Source organism: Oryctolagus cuniculus, chromosome 12, assembly GCF_964237555.1.
Source record: "Oryctolagus cuniculus chromosome 12, mOryCun1.1, whole genome shotgun sequence".
NCBI classification, from domain to species: Eukaryota; Metazoa; Chordata; class Mammalia; order Lagomorpha; family Leporidae; genus Oryctolagus; species Oryctolagus cuniculus.
The window spans coordinates 17,417,757-17,434,946 of record NC_091443.1 but is presented as its reverse complement, the minus strand read 5'-3'; the positions used below and the strand labels follow the sequence as shown (position 1 = coordinate 17,434,946).

The 17,190-nt window shown below is 47.1% G+C and overlaps 1 protein-coding gene across 1 annotated transcript in view; it reads right to left on the bottom strand.

Annotated features, from left to right (window-relative positions):
- The window catches only part of NIPA1 (NIPA magnesium transporter 1), a 47,070-nt gene extending 36,702 nt beyond the window's left edge, over positions 1–10,368 (bottom strand). The window contains exon 1 of the mRNA XM_008269747.4: positions 9,768–10,368. Within this exon, the coding sequence (XP_008267969.3) occupies positions 9,768–10,353 (586 nt within the window). The 5' untranslated portion in view covers positions 10,354–10,368. The remainder of the gene's footprint in view (positions 1–9,767) is intronic.
- Positions 10,369–17,190: the final 6,822 nt, after the last annotated feature.

Below are 17,190 nucleotides of genomic sequence, written 5' to 3'. Positions count from 1 at the left end.
CTTAAATTTTTCGTTTGTTTGTTTAAGATGATTTATTTGAAAGGCAGAGTAACAGACAGTCAGAGACAGAGAGGGAGAGAGAGAGGTCTTCCATCTGCTGGTTCATTCCCCAAATGGACACAACAGCCAGAGCTGGGCTGAAGCCAGGAGCCAGGAGCTTCTTCCAGGTCTCCCATGTGGGTGTGAAGTAGGCATACAGGTTGAAATTGATTAGGTTTGTGAGCTGGAAGACCATGCCTTCACTACGCCTCTGTGTGGCCTCAGGCCCCTACCTGGCCACACCTGTGCACCCACTGGCCAATCAGGTTAATTAACCACTCCCTTTGAAAGTGGATTACAAGCCTGGGACTCAGTGTGTCCGGCCCTTTTTCTCCTTTCTCTTCGCCCTGGCCTTTTCTCAGCAGGGGGCTGGTTAAGGCCATGCGAAGCCCTGTGCCTTCAGGGCGCATGGCCTTCAGGCCAACCAGCCCTATGACTCCTGGCCTAGATGCTGGTTCCTGGTACTCGGTATGAACCTAGATCTACCTCTCTCCTATAGATAAAGCTCTCTCCTACGCATCATTCGCACTGAATAGAAGCTTAAAATGTACCATGCTGCCTTGTTCATTTATGCCGGTATTCAGAATTCTTTTCTAAATATTAGGCAAGAACCCACTTGGGCTTATTTTTTTTTTAAAGATTTGTTTTATTTGAAAAAGTTACAAAGAGAGATAAACAGAGAGAGAGGTCTTCTATCCGCTGGTTCACTCCCCAGCATGGGCAGTTGCCACCCCCATCCTCTCCTCCCCTGAAACTCTCTTTATCCTGTTCTCCCCAAGGAAGAATAACCTCCCTGTAGGCCCTCCACCCTCTGTCCTCTCCCTCATCCCACTCTCTCTGACACTGACCCTCCCAAGCCTCCATCTGGTGACTCCTCTCTGGCAGACCCACCCAACTCCCCTATATCTAAGCCTTCGTCCTCTTCCAAGGTCAACTTTCCTCATCCCAAGCCCCCCGCCGCCCCCCCCCCCCCCCCCCCGGCAGCAGAAAGGCTTGGTGCCTCCTGTTGAACCCTGATTTTCCCTTCTTCCACTCTCGCTCTTTCCTCAGGGGTGCTGCCGTCTCAGAAACAGGAGCCTGTACTCACCCTGCCTGCCACGTCTGGCTCTTCCCCACTCCCCCTCGCTGGCAGCCAAAATCGCCTCTCTCCTCTTCCCGACCCCTCCCCCTCCTCTGTGCTGCCACTCGTTCCTCCTGGGTGCAGAAAGACAGTGTAAAGGCTAGCAGAATATTTACTGATCTGGAAAGCCCCACACCTGGGACATTCCAAACTCCTAAGACAATGCACTGTAAACTTCACTAAGAGCCTTTTTCACAACTTCCTGCCCACTTTATCAGGGTCCATGCAAGTGCTCTGCACCTCCCCCAACAAGCAGCTCCAGAAAGGACTCTGCCTGCTGCTCAAATGCAATGAAGCCTGACTTCAACACCCCCATCCCCAGCCCTGCCCTCTGTGGGGGGAGGGGGAAGGGTACTCAGCCCCCACTCTTCCTTTATCCCCCCCCATTCTGTCTTCCTTAAAATAAAGTCTTCTTTAACCACAATCTCTTCTTCTAGAACACTAAAATCCTAAAACCTAACATAATCAAGCCACATCTTGCACAAGGATGAAAACTCTGTTCTAATCATCTCTAGTAATATATTTGGCAGGGCTAGCAAAGAGAAACTCCAGAACAATGGTAAGTCCTGAGCCACTTTGCTGCAAAGAGTGCTCCATGACTAGCCGCCTTCTATCTTTCCCCTTGTCTTCTGTAGTGGCAGCCAAGATCTCTTTGCTAATAACTGAGAGAGTCTTTTTGTTCTCTCCTGTAATATATTATACATATGGCTATCACTTGTGTTAGATATTCAAGAAATATTTCCAACTACATTGACTTTTTTTTTTTTAAGATTTATTTATTTATTTGAAAGAGTTACACAGAGAGAGAGGAGAGGCAGAGAGAGGGAGAGGTCTTCCATTCATTGGTTCACTCCCCAATTGGCTACAACAGCCAGAGCTGTGCTGATCTGAAGCCAGGAGCCAGGAGCTTCTTCCGGGTCTCCTATGTAGGTGCAGGGACCCAAGGACTTGGGCCATCTTCTACTGCTTTCCCAGGCCATAGCAGAGAGCTGGATTGGAAGTGGAGCAGCTGGGACTAGAACCAGCACTCATATGGGATACCAGTGGTTCAGGCCAGGGAGTTAACCCACAGCGCCGGCCCCCTACATTGACTCTTAAAAATTTATGGGAAGCTGTTGCATCCGTTTGGAGAGTGAACAGGCAGATGGAAGACCTCGCTCTCTGTCTCTACCTCTCTCTATAACTCTTTCAAATAAAAAAAAAATCTTTAAAAATAATTGGGAGACATTGGACCTTTTGGTAAATGTTTTCATAAGTTATTTGACAGCTAAAATTATTTACTAAGTTTTCACTTGATATTAAGTTATTGACAGTAAGGCATCTGGGAAGCCTGACTTGTTTCCTCATCTCTCCTCTATTCTTTTCAAGATGGAGAACTGATTCTATTCTGTCCGACTTTCCATCAGGATATAGTTTGATCTTTAGACCTTATCTAAGACAGTTTGGATAAGGTGGTCTTAATGTTTGATCTTACATAAAAAGACACAGCTTTCCTCATAGGTATCATCTTATCTCACAAGAAGAATATGGTCATGCCTGTGACCACAGATTTCTAGCTCAGGCCACCAAGATTAGGGATGGAATTGAGCGTCCCCTTGGCTGACTTCCTAAAGCCTTCCTCTGTGTTCTACTTTAACAGAGACCAGGAGAAAGAGTGAGACAGCAGGAGCAGTGTAGGGATAATGGCTGCTTTACATGATGATCTGCCACCAAGGAGACCCAACAAGGCCAGTCCACCCCCAAATGGCACCTGTTTTCCATATGAGGAGTCAGGGCATTGGGCAAGCAGCCGTCAGCTCTGCCAAGAGCCAGGCCACTGGAAACGGAACTGCCCTAGGGGTTGAAGTACTCCTGGGTCAGAACAAAGACCCTGTTGGCCCTAAGCTAAAAAAGCCCTCCACTCTGGCTGCAAAAAGAGAGACAGAAAGAGAAAAATCTCTCTATTCTCTGTTTCTCCTCCTCTTTCTGTAACTCTGCCTTCCAGATATATAAACCAAGCTTTACAAAAAAAATTGGAAGAGAATACATATATAGAATACACTCCATGACTCCATTTCTGTGAAGTTCAAGAACAGGCAAAACAGACTCAATCTATGCAGATGGATATCATAAGAGTTGGGCACCTATGTGGAGGATGGAATGAAAACAGGCATGAGAGAACTTTCTAGGGTTACGGTTATAATCAACTTATTCACTGGAGTGTTAATTACACAGAAATGTTTTGTCAAAAAACAACAAAATGTACCTTTAAGATCCATGAAGCTTACTTTATGCAATTATATAACCATGTTTTAAAAACAGAAATCAAAAAGAGGACTTCTTATTTTGGTAAAATACATGTAACACACAAGTTATTTTAAGTATTTTTATTTATTTATTTATTTGACAGGCATAATGGCTGAGAGGGAGTAGAGGGGTGTGTGTGTGTGTGTGTAGAGAGAGAGAGAGGGAGGGAGAGAGAGAGGAGGAAACTATCATTCACTGATTCACTTCCCAAGTGGTCCCAACAGCCAGGGCTGGGCCAGGCCAAAGCAAGGAATCCAGAACTCATCCAGGTCTCCCACAAGGGTAGCAGAGGCCCAATCACATGGGCCATCATCTGCTGCTTTCCCAGGCACATTATCAGGGAGCTGGCTTGGAGGCAGAGCAGTTGGGACTTCAACTGGAGCTGCCATAGAGGATGCTAGCATTGTAGGAGGCAGCTTAACCTGCTGTGCAATGCCAGCCCCCATTTAAATTATTTTTAAGAGGACAATTCAGTGGAAGTATGTTCATTTGCACTGGTGTGTAGCCATCACAAACATAAAATTCTAGAACTCTGTCATCATTCCAAACTGAAATTCTGTACCCTTTAAACATAAACTCCCTACTCCTGCTCCTCCCAGCTCCAGGCAACCACCACTATAAAATTCTGTCTCCATGAATTTGACCACTCTAGCTACCTGGCATAAGTAAAATAAAATCAAACAGCTGTCCTTATGTGATAGTCTTATTTCACTTAGTATTATGTCCTCAAGGGTCACCTATGCTATAGCACATTCCAGGATTTCCTTCTTATTTTAAAGATAAAAAAAAATTCCATCATATGACTATATTCGCTTATCCATCCTTCAGTTGATAGATATTTGGGTCATTTCCATAGTTTGGCTACTGCAGTACTGCTATGTGTGTGTGTGTGTGTGTGTGTGTGTGTGTGTGTGTGTGTATATATCTTCCAGTTCCCTGCTTTCACTTCCCTTGAGTAATTCCAAAAGGGAATTATTTTATTTATTATTAAGGTCAGAGTTACACAGAGAAAAGAAGAGAGGAGGAAAGTGAGAGTGAAAGAGAGTCAGAGAGAGAGAGAAAGAGATAGATCTTCCATCTGCTGGTTCATTACCTAAATCACCATGATGGCCTGGGCTGGGCCAAGCTGAACCCAGGAGCCAGGACCTTCCTCTGGGCCTCCCACATGGGTGCAGGGGCTCAAGGGCCTGAGTCATCCTTCGCTGCCTTTCCCAGGCACATTAACAAGGAACTGGATCGAAGTGGAGCAGCTGAGACTCAAACCAGAGCCCATATTGGATGCTTGCATCACAAGCAGTGACTTAACCTGCTATGCCACAATGCCAGCCCTCCCCCTCCACCATGCTGTTTTACATAGCAGCTGCACCAGCACTGCACAAGGGTTCCAATTTCCCCACATCCCAGCCAACACTTGCTGTTTTGTTCATGTTTTGTAACAGTCATCCTAATCAGGGTGAGGTGGTATTTCATTGTGCCTTTGATGAAAGTATTTTTTAAAAAGATCAGCTGTTTATCCTGATTGAGGGAATCCTACATGAAGTTAATACCTAATTCTTAAACACCGCTGGTAAATTCTTAAGCATAAAACTTTCCTTTTTTAAAGATCTATGTTATTTATTTATTTATTTGTAAGGCAGAGGAACAGAGAGGCAGAGAGAGAGAGAGAGAGAGAGAGATATCTTCTATATGCTGCTTTACTCTCCAAATGACTGAAAAGCCAAATCTGGATCTGGCCGAAGCCAAGAACTAGGAACTCCATCCTGGTCTTCCACATGGTGACAGGGACCCACACACCCAGGGCCATTATGCATTGCCTTCCCAGGTACCTAAGCACAGAGCTTGCTGGGAAGTCATACCTGCCACTGGCACTCAGATATGGGATGTTGGCATCACAATCAGCAGCTTATCCTGCCAGTGCCATCACGATGGCCCCCCACAGAACTTTCTTTAAAAAAAAGAATTATTTTATTTATTTGAAAGTCAGAGTTACACAGAGAGAGAAGGAAAGACAGAGACAGAGACAGAGTCAGAGAGAGAGGTCTTCCATTCTGCTGGTTCACTCCCCAAATGACCACAATGGCCAGAGCGGAGCTGATCCAAAGCCAGGCACCAGGAGCTTCTTCCAGGTCTCCCATGCAGGTGCAGGGGCAAGCTGGGACTTGAACCTGCGCCCATATGGGATGGAAGCACTGCAGGCTGGGGCTTTAACCCACAGTGCCGGCCCTCCCACAGAACTTTCTTAATCCTGTTTCCAGGAAGTCTAACCCAGAGAGTCACCCTGCCCCCTAGACCAGTGAAGCCTGACTCCTCACCTATCTCACCAGTGCACCACTGGAGCCAAGGCTCAGGAATACTAGTCTAACTGGCTGTCCACAAATGCCTTCACACTCAGCGATTACTTGTTTCTCTTCTCTAACCCCTGCTTCAACGGAGCTTTTACACCACACACACAGTGCAGTCTGAGGTACATCTGGGCTCTGCACCTGCCGATTCAATCAACTTTAGATGGAAAATATTCAGAAAGAAATTGTGTTTGTACTGAAAATATAAGTACTTTTCTTATCATTATCCCCTAAATTATATGAGACATAACAGCTATTTACACAGCATTTATTGGGTATTAGGAGTCATCTCGAGATGATGTACACCATAACGAAGGATGTGTGCAGATTCTATGCAAACACTGTGTCATTTCACATAAAGGACTTAAGCACTCAACAGGTGAATGTCCTGGAACCCACTTCCCCCAGACATGGAGGGTGGCTGACTGAGAATGACCTGGACCCAGCTGGCTCCTTGCCCAGTTCCCCTCACATGTCATGTGAAGGCACAGTGAGGAATCCAGGCAGTGCCATTCTGGGACTGTGTTGTACAGAGAAGTTCCTGGGCTACCAGGAGCTGCACTTGCTGACTCCTCGGGAAGGTACTTTAAGGGAAGAGTGAAAGCTGGCCACAGAGAAAGTCATGCCCCAAACTTCCCAACAGGAGGACTCTCACCAGAATGTGGCTGCCCTGCGCAGAGGTGCTCTAGGAATGCTGCCCCTGTCAATGTTTTTACTGTTGAAACTTTCAGTAAGACACAGCTTGTGAGAGCACTGGAAACAGCCGGATCAGGTCTCCCTTCACACAAGAACTTGACTCTCCGGTTTTTATCTACCTCCTTTCTCTTCCCTCCTCCCTTTCAGTCATTACATGGTGCCAACTCTGCTGCTTATTAGCATGCATGGAAGAAGGTTCTAAGGCGAGTAGGTCCTAAAGTCACTGTGTCCCCAACACCTGCAATGATGCCTGACATAGGAGTCACATAAATATCCATTCAATAAGTCAAAAGTAGCCTTTTTGAAACAAGACTACCCTTGAGTAACCCATCACAGCTGAATCAGCAACAGTGGGTTGGGACTGCGAAAATATGAAATTAATGCAAAGACATAAATAACAGCACCCATTATGTTTGTTTGTTTAAAGTTGGATCTGCAACTGGAAACCATTATACTTACTGAAATATGCCAATCCCAAAAAGACAGATACCATATGCTTCCCCTGATCTCTGGTAACTAACAGAGTACCTAAAGTGTAATCTACAGGAGTGAAATTGACATTTTGAGATTTGATGACTGTTTACAGCCCCTGTCTCAACTGTTGAGGAACAGTTCTTTTTTTCTTCATGCTATTTGTTGAACTCTTTACTTAGTATAGGATTAGTCTCATGGGTATACAGTTAAAATAGATCTTTGTGTAAAAATTAAGAATGGGTGGAATAGCAGGGTAAAGCTGCCACCTGCAGTGCTGGCAATACGTATGGGCAGCGGTTGAAGTCCTGGCTGATCCACTTCCAATCTAGCTCTCTGCTATGGCCTGGGAAAACAGTAGAAGATGGCCCAAATCTTTGGGTCCCTGCACCCACGTGCAAGACCTGGAAGAAGCTCTTGGCTTTAGATTGGCTCAGCTCTGGCCATTGCAGCCATTTGGGGGAGTGAACCAGCAGATGCAAGACCTCTCTCTGCCTCTGCCTCTCTGTAACTTTGCCTTTCAAATAAATAAATAAATCTTTAAGAAAAACTTTAAAAAAATGAATTGGAAAGGGAGGAGGAAGGGAGGGAGCATGGGTGGGAGGGAGGGTAGAGTAGGAAGTATTACTATCTGTATATAGGAAATACATGGAATTTGTATACCTTAAATAAAGTTCAAAAAAAAAAAAAAGAGACGGCCGGCGCCGTGGCTCAATAGGCTAATCCTCCACCTTGCGGCGCCGGCACACCGGGTTCTAGTCCCGGTTGGGGCGCCGGATTCTGTCCCGGTTGCCCCTCTTCCAGGCCAGCCCTCTGCTGTGGCCAGGGAGTGCAGTGGAGGATGGCCCAGGTGCTTGGGCCCTGCACCCCATGGGAGACCAGGAAAAGCACCTGGCTCCTGGCTCCTGCCAGGATCAGCGCGGTGCGCCGGCTGCAGCGGCGGCCATTGGAGGGTGAACCAACGGCAAAAGGAAGACCTTTCTCTCTCTGTCTCTCTCTCTCACTGTCCACTCTGCCTGTCAAAAAAAAAAAAAAAAAAAAAAAAAAAAGAGAGAGATATCTGTTATTTCTCATTCATCCACACAGACAGAGTTGAAATAACACATTTAGGTTTAGTTTAGTTTAATTAAGACCTATACTCAGATCTCCTTTGCTTTCCCCTGACATCTTACATTTGGTGGTCCTGTGTCCTTAAGCTCCTGGCTGCCATGAGTTTCTTTGATTTCATGGCCTTGATCAGAAGAGCGGTCAGGTAGTTCTTCAGATGTCCCTGAATTCAGCTTGAATGAAGTTTCTCTTGTGGTTACCCAGGCATTGTGGGATTTGGGAGGATGCCCACAGAGGTCACACTGTCCTATCCAGGGCACACACATCTACTTCTGAGTAACAGCAAAGCCCTCTCCCATCTCTGAGGCCCGTCACACCGAGCAGCATTTTCTGAAGACAGTGTAGCTGCTAGATCAGTGTTTGTTAGCTAAGGGATGCACACCTCTGCATCCTTGGGAAATCATACCTGGTTACATTTAGACTTTTTGTGAAGAGAGCAGTGCTGTGTTGCCTCGAGGCTGAATTCTTTTTTTAAAAAAAAATATTTTACTTGAAAGGCAGAGTTACAGAGAGGCAGAGAGAAAGATTGGAAGTGGAGCATCCGGGATTTGAACCGTTGTCCACATGGGATGCCGGCACTGCAGGCTGGCGGCTTTGCCCGCTATGCCATAGCTGAAGGAACCAGCTCAGGTGAAATTGGGTGTTGACTCCTAATCCGAGCACTCAAAGTTTTACCTGCACAATGGAGTCTGAACTAGTCCATAAGCTTCCTTCCTCTCAGGCTCCCTGACCTACCTACCGGTCAGGTCCTCTCCAGAGGGCTCCTAAGACCAGTCCCATACTTTCTCGGCCCCTCCGATAGCCACGCTTATTTCCCATTTCAAGGCGTGCTGTTTCCTGCAGCTGGGCAAACTGCCCCAAGACCCCCAGCACAGCTCAGACACCAGCAAAGAAGGTCCCCTAGCTTGGCACTGCATCCAAGGAGTGGTGTTCGGTGGCCTATCCACTCGGGAATACTCGGTGGGCTCCATTTAGGGTTTGGTTTTCATTTCCCTTGTGTGTCCTGCACATTGAGGGTCACTGTGTTCAGGTGGCTCAATCAAGGACCCCGAAAGCTGAAGCCAAGGCAAAGCACAGACCTGCGCTCCAAGCCAAGAGGCAGCGCCTCCCAGGCCCGCCGCATGGTTCCCACCGCTGCACCTGCCTGGCCACTGCAGGGAGCTCGCAAGCAGCAGGTCTGTCTCTCCCAAGCGCAACCCAGGGCCGCGGGCCCCGGTAAAAGCAGGAGGCCCCCGTCCCCGACCGCTTCCGACACACTGAAAACTGGCAGGTACCCCAGCAGCCGGCCAGCGCGGGCCCCGCCCCGAGCACAGGTCGCTGGACTGCAGAGAGCGAATGAGCAGATAAGTCGGCTGGAAAAGCACTGAAAAACTGAACAAGGCCTCTTCTGCCGTTGGGAAGGGGGGAAAGCGGCGGCGCCGGCCACGCTACGAACGCTCTAGACGCACCGGGATGCCGGGGCCGCGGCTGCAGCTGCGGAGCCGGCTCCGCGGCGCCTTGGGCGTGTGCTGGGCCCCGCAGGTACCAGCGCGTCAGGTGGGCGCCCGGCCTCCGGCCCGCGAGCCCGCCCCTCCGAGGTGCGCCCCGAGCCGGTGCCCGGCTGCGAGCCGTGACCCACGCGCCCCCCGAGTCCGCGGCCGCTCCCAGACACCCGCGCCGGGCGGCACACCCCGCGACCCCGAGCGCGGCCCGCGGCCAGCCCCTACCTCGCCGCTTGGCCCGTACGATGCCCTTCTTCTGCAGCACGAACGTGGACCCGTTCACCAGGCTCGACACCACGGCCACGCCCAGGCCGAGCGACACGGCGGCGGGGCTCGGGCTGCGCGCCCCCTCCCCTGCCGCCGCCGCTGCCGCCGCTGCAGTCCCCATTCCGCCCGCGCCCGCCCTCCGTGCCTGCGCCTGCGCGCCGCGCCCGACGGGGCGGGGGAGGGGGACGCCAGGCCCGCAGGGGTGGCGGGGCGAGGCGCGACCTCGGGGGACGGCCGGGGGCCTCTGCGGGCAGGGTCGGGTGCGGCCCCCGGGGCTGGGCAGCCGGGCGCACTGCGGGCCGAGGTGGCGTGAGATGCGGCGGGGCAGCTCCGGGCGCCGCAGGGTCCGGGCTGCTCCGGGGGCAAGGCGAAGGTCAGGCGCGAGACGGGGACGGGGGCTCCTGGAGCGGACCGCGGAGCAATGGAGCCTGGGGCTCCGGGTAGGACGAGGCGAGTGCTTAGGGAGGAGGGCGGTAGGTGGGTGGGGAGGTAGGGCTCCAGATTTAGCAAATAAAAATCCAGGATGCCCCGTTAAGTTTGGCATCTCAAATAAACAGTGGCTACGAGCTGGGAGAGCGCACGCAGCGGGACGCAGCCCTGGCCGGGATCAGGTGCTGCAGAAGCTGCCGCGAGCCGGAGGCGGACGGGGACCCCGAAATTTAAACCGAGTCGGCGGGGGAACCGCGAGCGCGGTGAATTCCCTCCCGCGCCCTTCTTCCGTCTGTGGGGCAGCGAGCTGGCGGTCGCACCGTCTCGTTTCCACGTTTTAATTTTTAAACAACTGTACCAAAATTATAGAAAGCCTAAAAAAATACAAAACAATGATCTTGAGGTCAGTCCCACCTCACCTAATTGTTGTCTGGGGTATTTTCCCACAAGCATACTTAACTTTCACATGTTTCCAAATACGATACACAACGTTTCCTTTTTACTTTTTACAGTCAGCTTTTTACAGTCAGCTTCCATGTTGCTACATAATTATGATTATTTTAGTGACAGTGTAATTACCATAATTTGGCCATGCAGCTATTGTTGGTTGTTAGGTTGCTACCACTTTCTTGCTACAACAGTGGTGTTACAATGTACATCTTGTAAGTGTTGAAAATACTAAAGAGTATTTTTTGCAATATATATATACAGCGTTATTTTGTGAAGCAATATAAAAAATCATATAATATTTCTGTAAGAAAGATTCATGCTGAATGCATGTACTGCTTTTTTATGGCAACATATATATGACATAAAAGTTGCCGCTTAACTTTTTCAAACATGCGATTCAGTGGTTACAGTTACATTCACAATGACCTACAAAAGTCAATGGCTATCTAGTTGCAAAATTTTGCAATTCCCTGAACAGAACATCTGTAGTCATTGACCACTCTTCATTTCCCCCTCCCCCTAAGAGGCATTAGAATCTACTTTCTCTCTGTATAATTTGCCTATTCTAGATATTACATATAAGTGAACCATACAATAATCAATCTTCTGTAACTAGTGTGTTTCACTTAGCAAAATATTTGCATAGGTCCTCCATGCTATGGAATGTCTCAGAACTTCATTCCTTTTTTTTTTTTTTTTTTTTTTTTTGACAGGCGGAGTTAGACAGTGAGAGAGAGAGACAGACAGAGAGAAAGGTCTTCCTTTTCCATTGGTTCACCCCCCAAATGGCTGCTATGGCCGATGCGCTGTGCTGATCCGAAGCCAGGAGCCAGGCGCTTCCTCCTGGTCTCCCATGTGGGTGCAGGGTCCAAGCACTTGGGCCATCCTCCACTGCCTTCCTGGGCCACAGCAGAGAGCTGGACTGGAAGAGGAGCAACGGGACAGAATCCAGTGCCCCAACTAGGACTAGAACCCCGGGGTGCTGGCGCCACAGGCGGAGGACTAGCCAAGTGAGCCGCGGCCGCCGCAGCGCTAGCCAAAACTTCATTCCTTTTTATGGTTGAGTAATATTCCACCACTTGTGCATGCAACATTTTGTTTATTCATTCATTTGTTAATGGACACTTGAGTTGTTTACAGCTTTTGGCTACTGTGAATAATGTAATGAATATTGGTGAGAAAGTATCCATTTGAGTCCTGATTTAAATTCTTTGAGGTATATACATAGAAGTGGAATTGCTGAGTCATATGATAATTCCACGTTTAGCTTTTTGAGGAAGTGCCAAACTTCCACAGCAGCTGCATCATTTTACATCCCCACCAGCAATGGTGAGAGTTCCAGTTTCCCCATGTTTTGACTAGCACTGACACATGCTATTTTCTAGTTGTCTTGCTTTTTTAATAACCATCCTTGTCGGTATAAAGTGTTTGCTTATTCTTTGTAGACATACTTTTTTTAAACATAATTCAATATCATTTCTATGCTCTTTTTAAAATTTGCACCCAAATAAATTTATCTTTTAATTTCATTTTCCATGAATTTTTTTTTTAATTTAGTTGAAAGGCAGAGTTATAGAAAGGGGATATACAGAGAGAGAAATCTTCCATTTGCTGGTTCACTCCCCCAAACAGCTGCAATGGCCAAGGCTGGGCCAGGCTGGAACCAGGAACCAGGAGCCAGGAACTTCTTCCAGGTCTCCTACATGAGTACAGAGGCCCAGAAAATTGGACCATCCTGTGCTGTTTTCCCAGGCACCTTAGCAGGGAGCTGGATTGGAAGTGGAGCAGCTGAAACCTGAACTGGTGCCCATATGGAATGCCCGCATCGAAGGTGGCAGCTTAACCCATTACGCCACAATGCAGGTCCTATAGATATATTTTTCAACATAAATGATGATGTTTTCTAAAATAAGCAATAACTTTTATTGTTAATCTCAGCAGAAGCAAGCAAATGAAAGCAGCAGCAACAGTGGTGCCAACATAATCAAAACTATTTAATTTAGAAATACTGCCAACATAGAAAAATGACTTCAGTGCTTTTGGCTAAAGGATGCTTGTCCAACAAAAAATAAATCTAGTAAATATCAAATTTCATCACCTCAAAATTACTATTATTACCATTAAGAAATCCACTCCAGATATTTTTCCATGGCAATGTATGGTGAAAAGGATAGACAGACATATTTAGCCAAATGGAAATGTGACAGGGACCCTCTCAAAGTGAAAAAAAAAAAATGAAAAATTAAGCTTTAAAGAGAAACTGGCTGGGGTATATAGGAGGGACTTTCCAAAAATGAGGGGGCAAAGAGAACTTTCCAAGAAAAGCCACCTCACCACAACCTAAACAATTTTAGTATACACTTGTGTAGCAAAGTATCAATTATGTAAGTAGTGCTTTAGCTCTAAATATCCAATCAAAATATATATAAACAAACAGGTAAAGGGAAACACAGTTTTTTGGGCCAGGGTGTATAAGACAACACTGTGTTTTGTTTGGGGCTGGGACTCTGGATAGAAATCCCTGGGTCTGTCACTATAGGGAATAAAATCTGCTTCATGCTGAAGGCCATGGTATCCCACTTCTCTGTCCAAGACTCTCACTACAGGAAGGCACATGTGCTGTCTAAAAAGATGAAACTGGGGGAGTCATTGTGGAGCAGATTTGGTGCCCACATCCCATGTCAGCGAACCTGGTTTGAGTCTGGACTACACCTCACTTTCAATCCAGTTTCCTGCTAACATGCCTGGGAGGTGCACTGGATGGCCTAAATCAATATGCACATTTAATTCTTCCTGGAGGCACTGTGCTTAGAAGCCACAGCAAGGGGATCCGGTCTCATTAAGTGCTGTTGAGGGTCCCTAGGGGTGGACCTTAATGTTTTAGGATCAGGAAAGAACTAAATCCATTAAATGATTTTGTGGGGTTGTGAGAGGCGGCAACCTCCCTCCATCCAAAAATCTCCCAGTATTGCTGCAGAGAGAACTATCTAGAAACAATATCTGGGGCCGGCGCTGTGGCACAGCAGTGCAGCAGGTAAAGCTACCACCTGCGGTGCCGGCATCCCATATGGGTGCCAGTTCAAGACCCGGCAGCTCCACTTCAGATCCAGCTCTCTGCTATGGCCTGGGAATGCAGTAGAAGATGGCCCATCTCCTTGGGCCCCAACACCTGCGAGGGAGACCCAGAAGAAGCTCTTGGCTCCTGGCTTCGGATCAGCCCAGCTCTGGCTATTGTGGCCATTTGGGGAATGAATCAGCGGATGAAAGACCTTTTTCTCTCTCTCTGCATCTCTGCAACTCTCTGCTTTTTGAATAAATAAATCTTAAAAAAAAAAAAAAAAGAAAAATTCCTTTGTGGGAGTGAAATTTAAATGCTTTTGATTTTGCAAAACTTAGGGATTTTTTGTTTGTTTGTTTTCAAATTTGGTTTATTGTGAAATGTGACACACATGGAAGAGTACCTGAAACAAATTTACAGGGTAAGAAATTGATACAAAGTCAGTTCCCAGGAAATGACATTCCAGGCCAAAAAGTAGTGTTGGCAGCTCCCGCACCTGCCCACTCCTTCCTCCTCCCATCGTTTAGAAAAAATTATTTCCTCATTTACCTTTTTTTTTTTTTTTTTTTTTTTTTTTTTTGACAGGCAGAGTGGACAGTGAGAGAGCGAGACAGAGAGAAAGGTCTTCCTTTGCCGTTGGTTCACCCTCCAATGGCCGCCGCGGCCGGCGCGCTGCGGCCGGCGCACCACGCTGATCCGAAGCCAGGAGCCAGGTGCTTCTCCTGGTCTCCCAGGTGGGTGCAGGGCCCAAGCACTTGGGCCATCCTCTACTGCGCTCCCTGGCCACAGCAGAGAGCTGGCCTGGAAGAGGGGCAACCGGGACAGAATCCGGCGCCCCGACCGGGACTAGAACCCAATGTGCCGGTGCCGCTAGGTGGAGGATTAGCCTATTGAGCCATGGTGCCAGCCATCCCCATTTATCCTTAGAGTTTTATAGCCAAAATGTAGCACAGGGGGCTGCAAATTACAGCCTGTGGACCTACTCTGGCACCCAGCCTTTTCAAAAATAACATTTTAATATCCCCACACTTTCTTCTTTATGTACTGTCTGTGGCAACTTGAATGCTACAGAGTGGAGTAGTTGCTACATCAACTGGTCCTTCTGCTGAACCTGAAGTATAATCTGATCTGACCCTTTTCGGAAAACATTTGCTGCCCCCTGGTGTCCTGTGTGATTGTAATTCTCAAATGGGAGTTTGCTGCCCCCTGGTGTAGCATGTGCTTCCCAGCTGCTGAGAGAACTGGTCACTCCAGATCAGGGAAGCTCACTTCTCTGGGGACTTCTCACAGATGTGTAGGAAAACCCTACCCAGAGAGTTCCTTTGTGTAGCTCAGTAATGGTATTATAAATAGAATTTGCTTTCAGTTTCATTTTTGAATCGTAGATATATAGTGATCAGAAATACATTTTTTCTTTTTAAAAGATTTATTTTATTTATTTGAAAGAGTTATAGAGAGAGCTAGAGACAGAGAGGTCTTCCATCTGCTGGTTCACTCCCCAAATGGCTGCAATGGCTGAAGCTGAGCCAATGGGAAGCCAGGAATCAGGAGTTTCTTCCAGGTCTCCCTTGTGGGTGCAGAGTTTGTCAAGCACTTTGGCCATATTCTACTGCTTTCCCAGGCACATTAGCAAGGAGCTGGATCCGGAAGTGGAACAGCCAGGAAGTAGACTGGGATTCCAGCGCTGAAGGCTGTGACTTTAACCCCTGCACCAGAGTGCCAGCCCCTACAATTGAGTTTTAATATTGATCCTGTATACTGAAACTTATTTGAGCATATTAGTTCTAATAAACTTTTAGCAGACTCCTTAAAGTTTCCTATGTAAAGCTAATGTTATCTGCAGATCAAAAGAGCTTTATTTCTCCCTTTCCAATCGAGTTGGATTTTTAAAATTATTTTATTTATTTATTTGAAAGGCAGAGTTACAGAGAGGCAGAGAGAGAGAGAAAGAGAGAGAGAGAGAGAGAGAGAGAGAGAGAGAGAGAGAGATCTTCCATTCACTGGTTCACTTCCCCAAATGACTACAATAGCTGGAGCTGAGCCGATCTGAAGCCAGGAGCCAGGAGCTTCTTCTGGGTCTCCCACTTGGGTGCAGGGGCCCAGGGAGTTGGGCCATTTTCCACTGCTTTTCCAGGCCATAGCAGAGAGCTGGATTGGAAGAGGAGCAGCTGGGACACGAAACAGCCCATATATGGGATGCAGGTGTCACAGGCAGAGGCTTAGTCTAACTATGCAGAAGTGCCGGCCCAATCAAGTTGCCGTTTTATGTCTTCTTTTTTTTACTGCCCTGGCTAGGACCTCAGGATGAGTATGTGGAATTGGAGTAGCAAGGTATCCTTGTTTTGTTCCTGATCTTTGGGGTGAGCTTTCAGTGTTTCAGCACTGATGATGGTGTTGGGTGAGAGATATTTGTAGATGCATTTCATCAGCTTGGGGAAATTTCCTTCTACTAGTTTGTCAAAGTCTTGTCCTGCATCTATTGAGGTAATCATGTGTTTCTTTCCTTTTTGCTACAAATATGGTGTATGACATTTTGTATATTAAAGCAACTTTGATAGCTGAAATAAATCACGCTGATCAGGGTGCATAATCCTCTTTCAATGAAGCTAAATGAAACTTGTTAATATTTCGTTGAGGAGAACGGCGCTGTGGCGTGCAGGTAAAAGCCACCGCCTGCAGTTTCAGCATCCCATATGGGCAGCGGTTCAAGTCTCTGCTGCTCCACTTCCAATCCAGCTCTCTGTTACGGCCTGGGAAAGCAGTGGAAGACAGCCCAAGAGATTGGGCTCCTGCACCCGCATGGGAGACCCCAAGAAGCTCCTGACTCCTGGCTTCGGATCAGCACAGCACTGGCTATTGCAGCCAATTGAGGAGTGAAACAGTAGATGAAAGACCTCTCTCTCTCTTGTCTCTCTGTGTAACTCTGCCTTTTAAATAAATAAATAAATCTTTAAAAAATTTCATTAAGAATTTTTGTGCCTGTATTTGTAAGGGACATTGGGCTGTCATAGAGTATGACTACATTGATATCAATGTAATATTGGACTCAGAATGATTTGAGAAAATTTCCTCCTACTTCTAACTTTTGGAAGAGTTTGTGAAGAATTGGTGTTCACTGGTGTTTTAATTGGAATTCACCAGAGTACCCATCTGATCCTGATCTCCCAGGGGAAGTTTTCTGATTAAATCTACCTGCAAACTATTTATTAATCTATTCAGATTTTCAATTTCTTCTCGAGTCAATAGCATTTTGGGCCTTTCTAGGAATTTCTCCACCCCATTTAGTTTACCTTAATTTGTTGAGATAGTTGTTAATAGTAATTCTTTGTAGTCCCTCTCCCTTTTTTGTAAGGTTTGTACTAATGTTCCCACTTTCATTCCTGGTTTTCATAAGTTGAGTTCTCTTTCTTTTCTGTTGTCAGTCTTGTTGAAGACTATCAATTT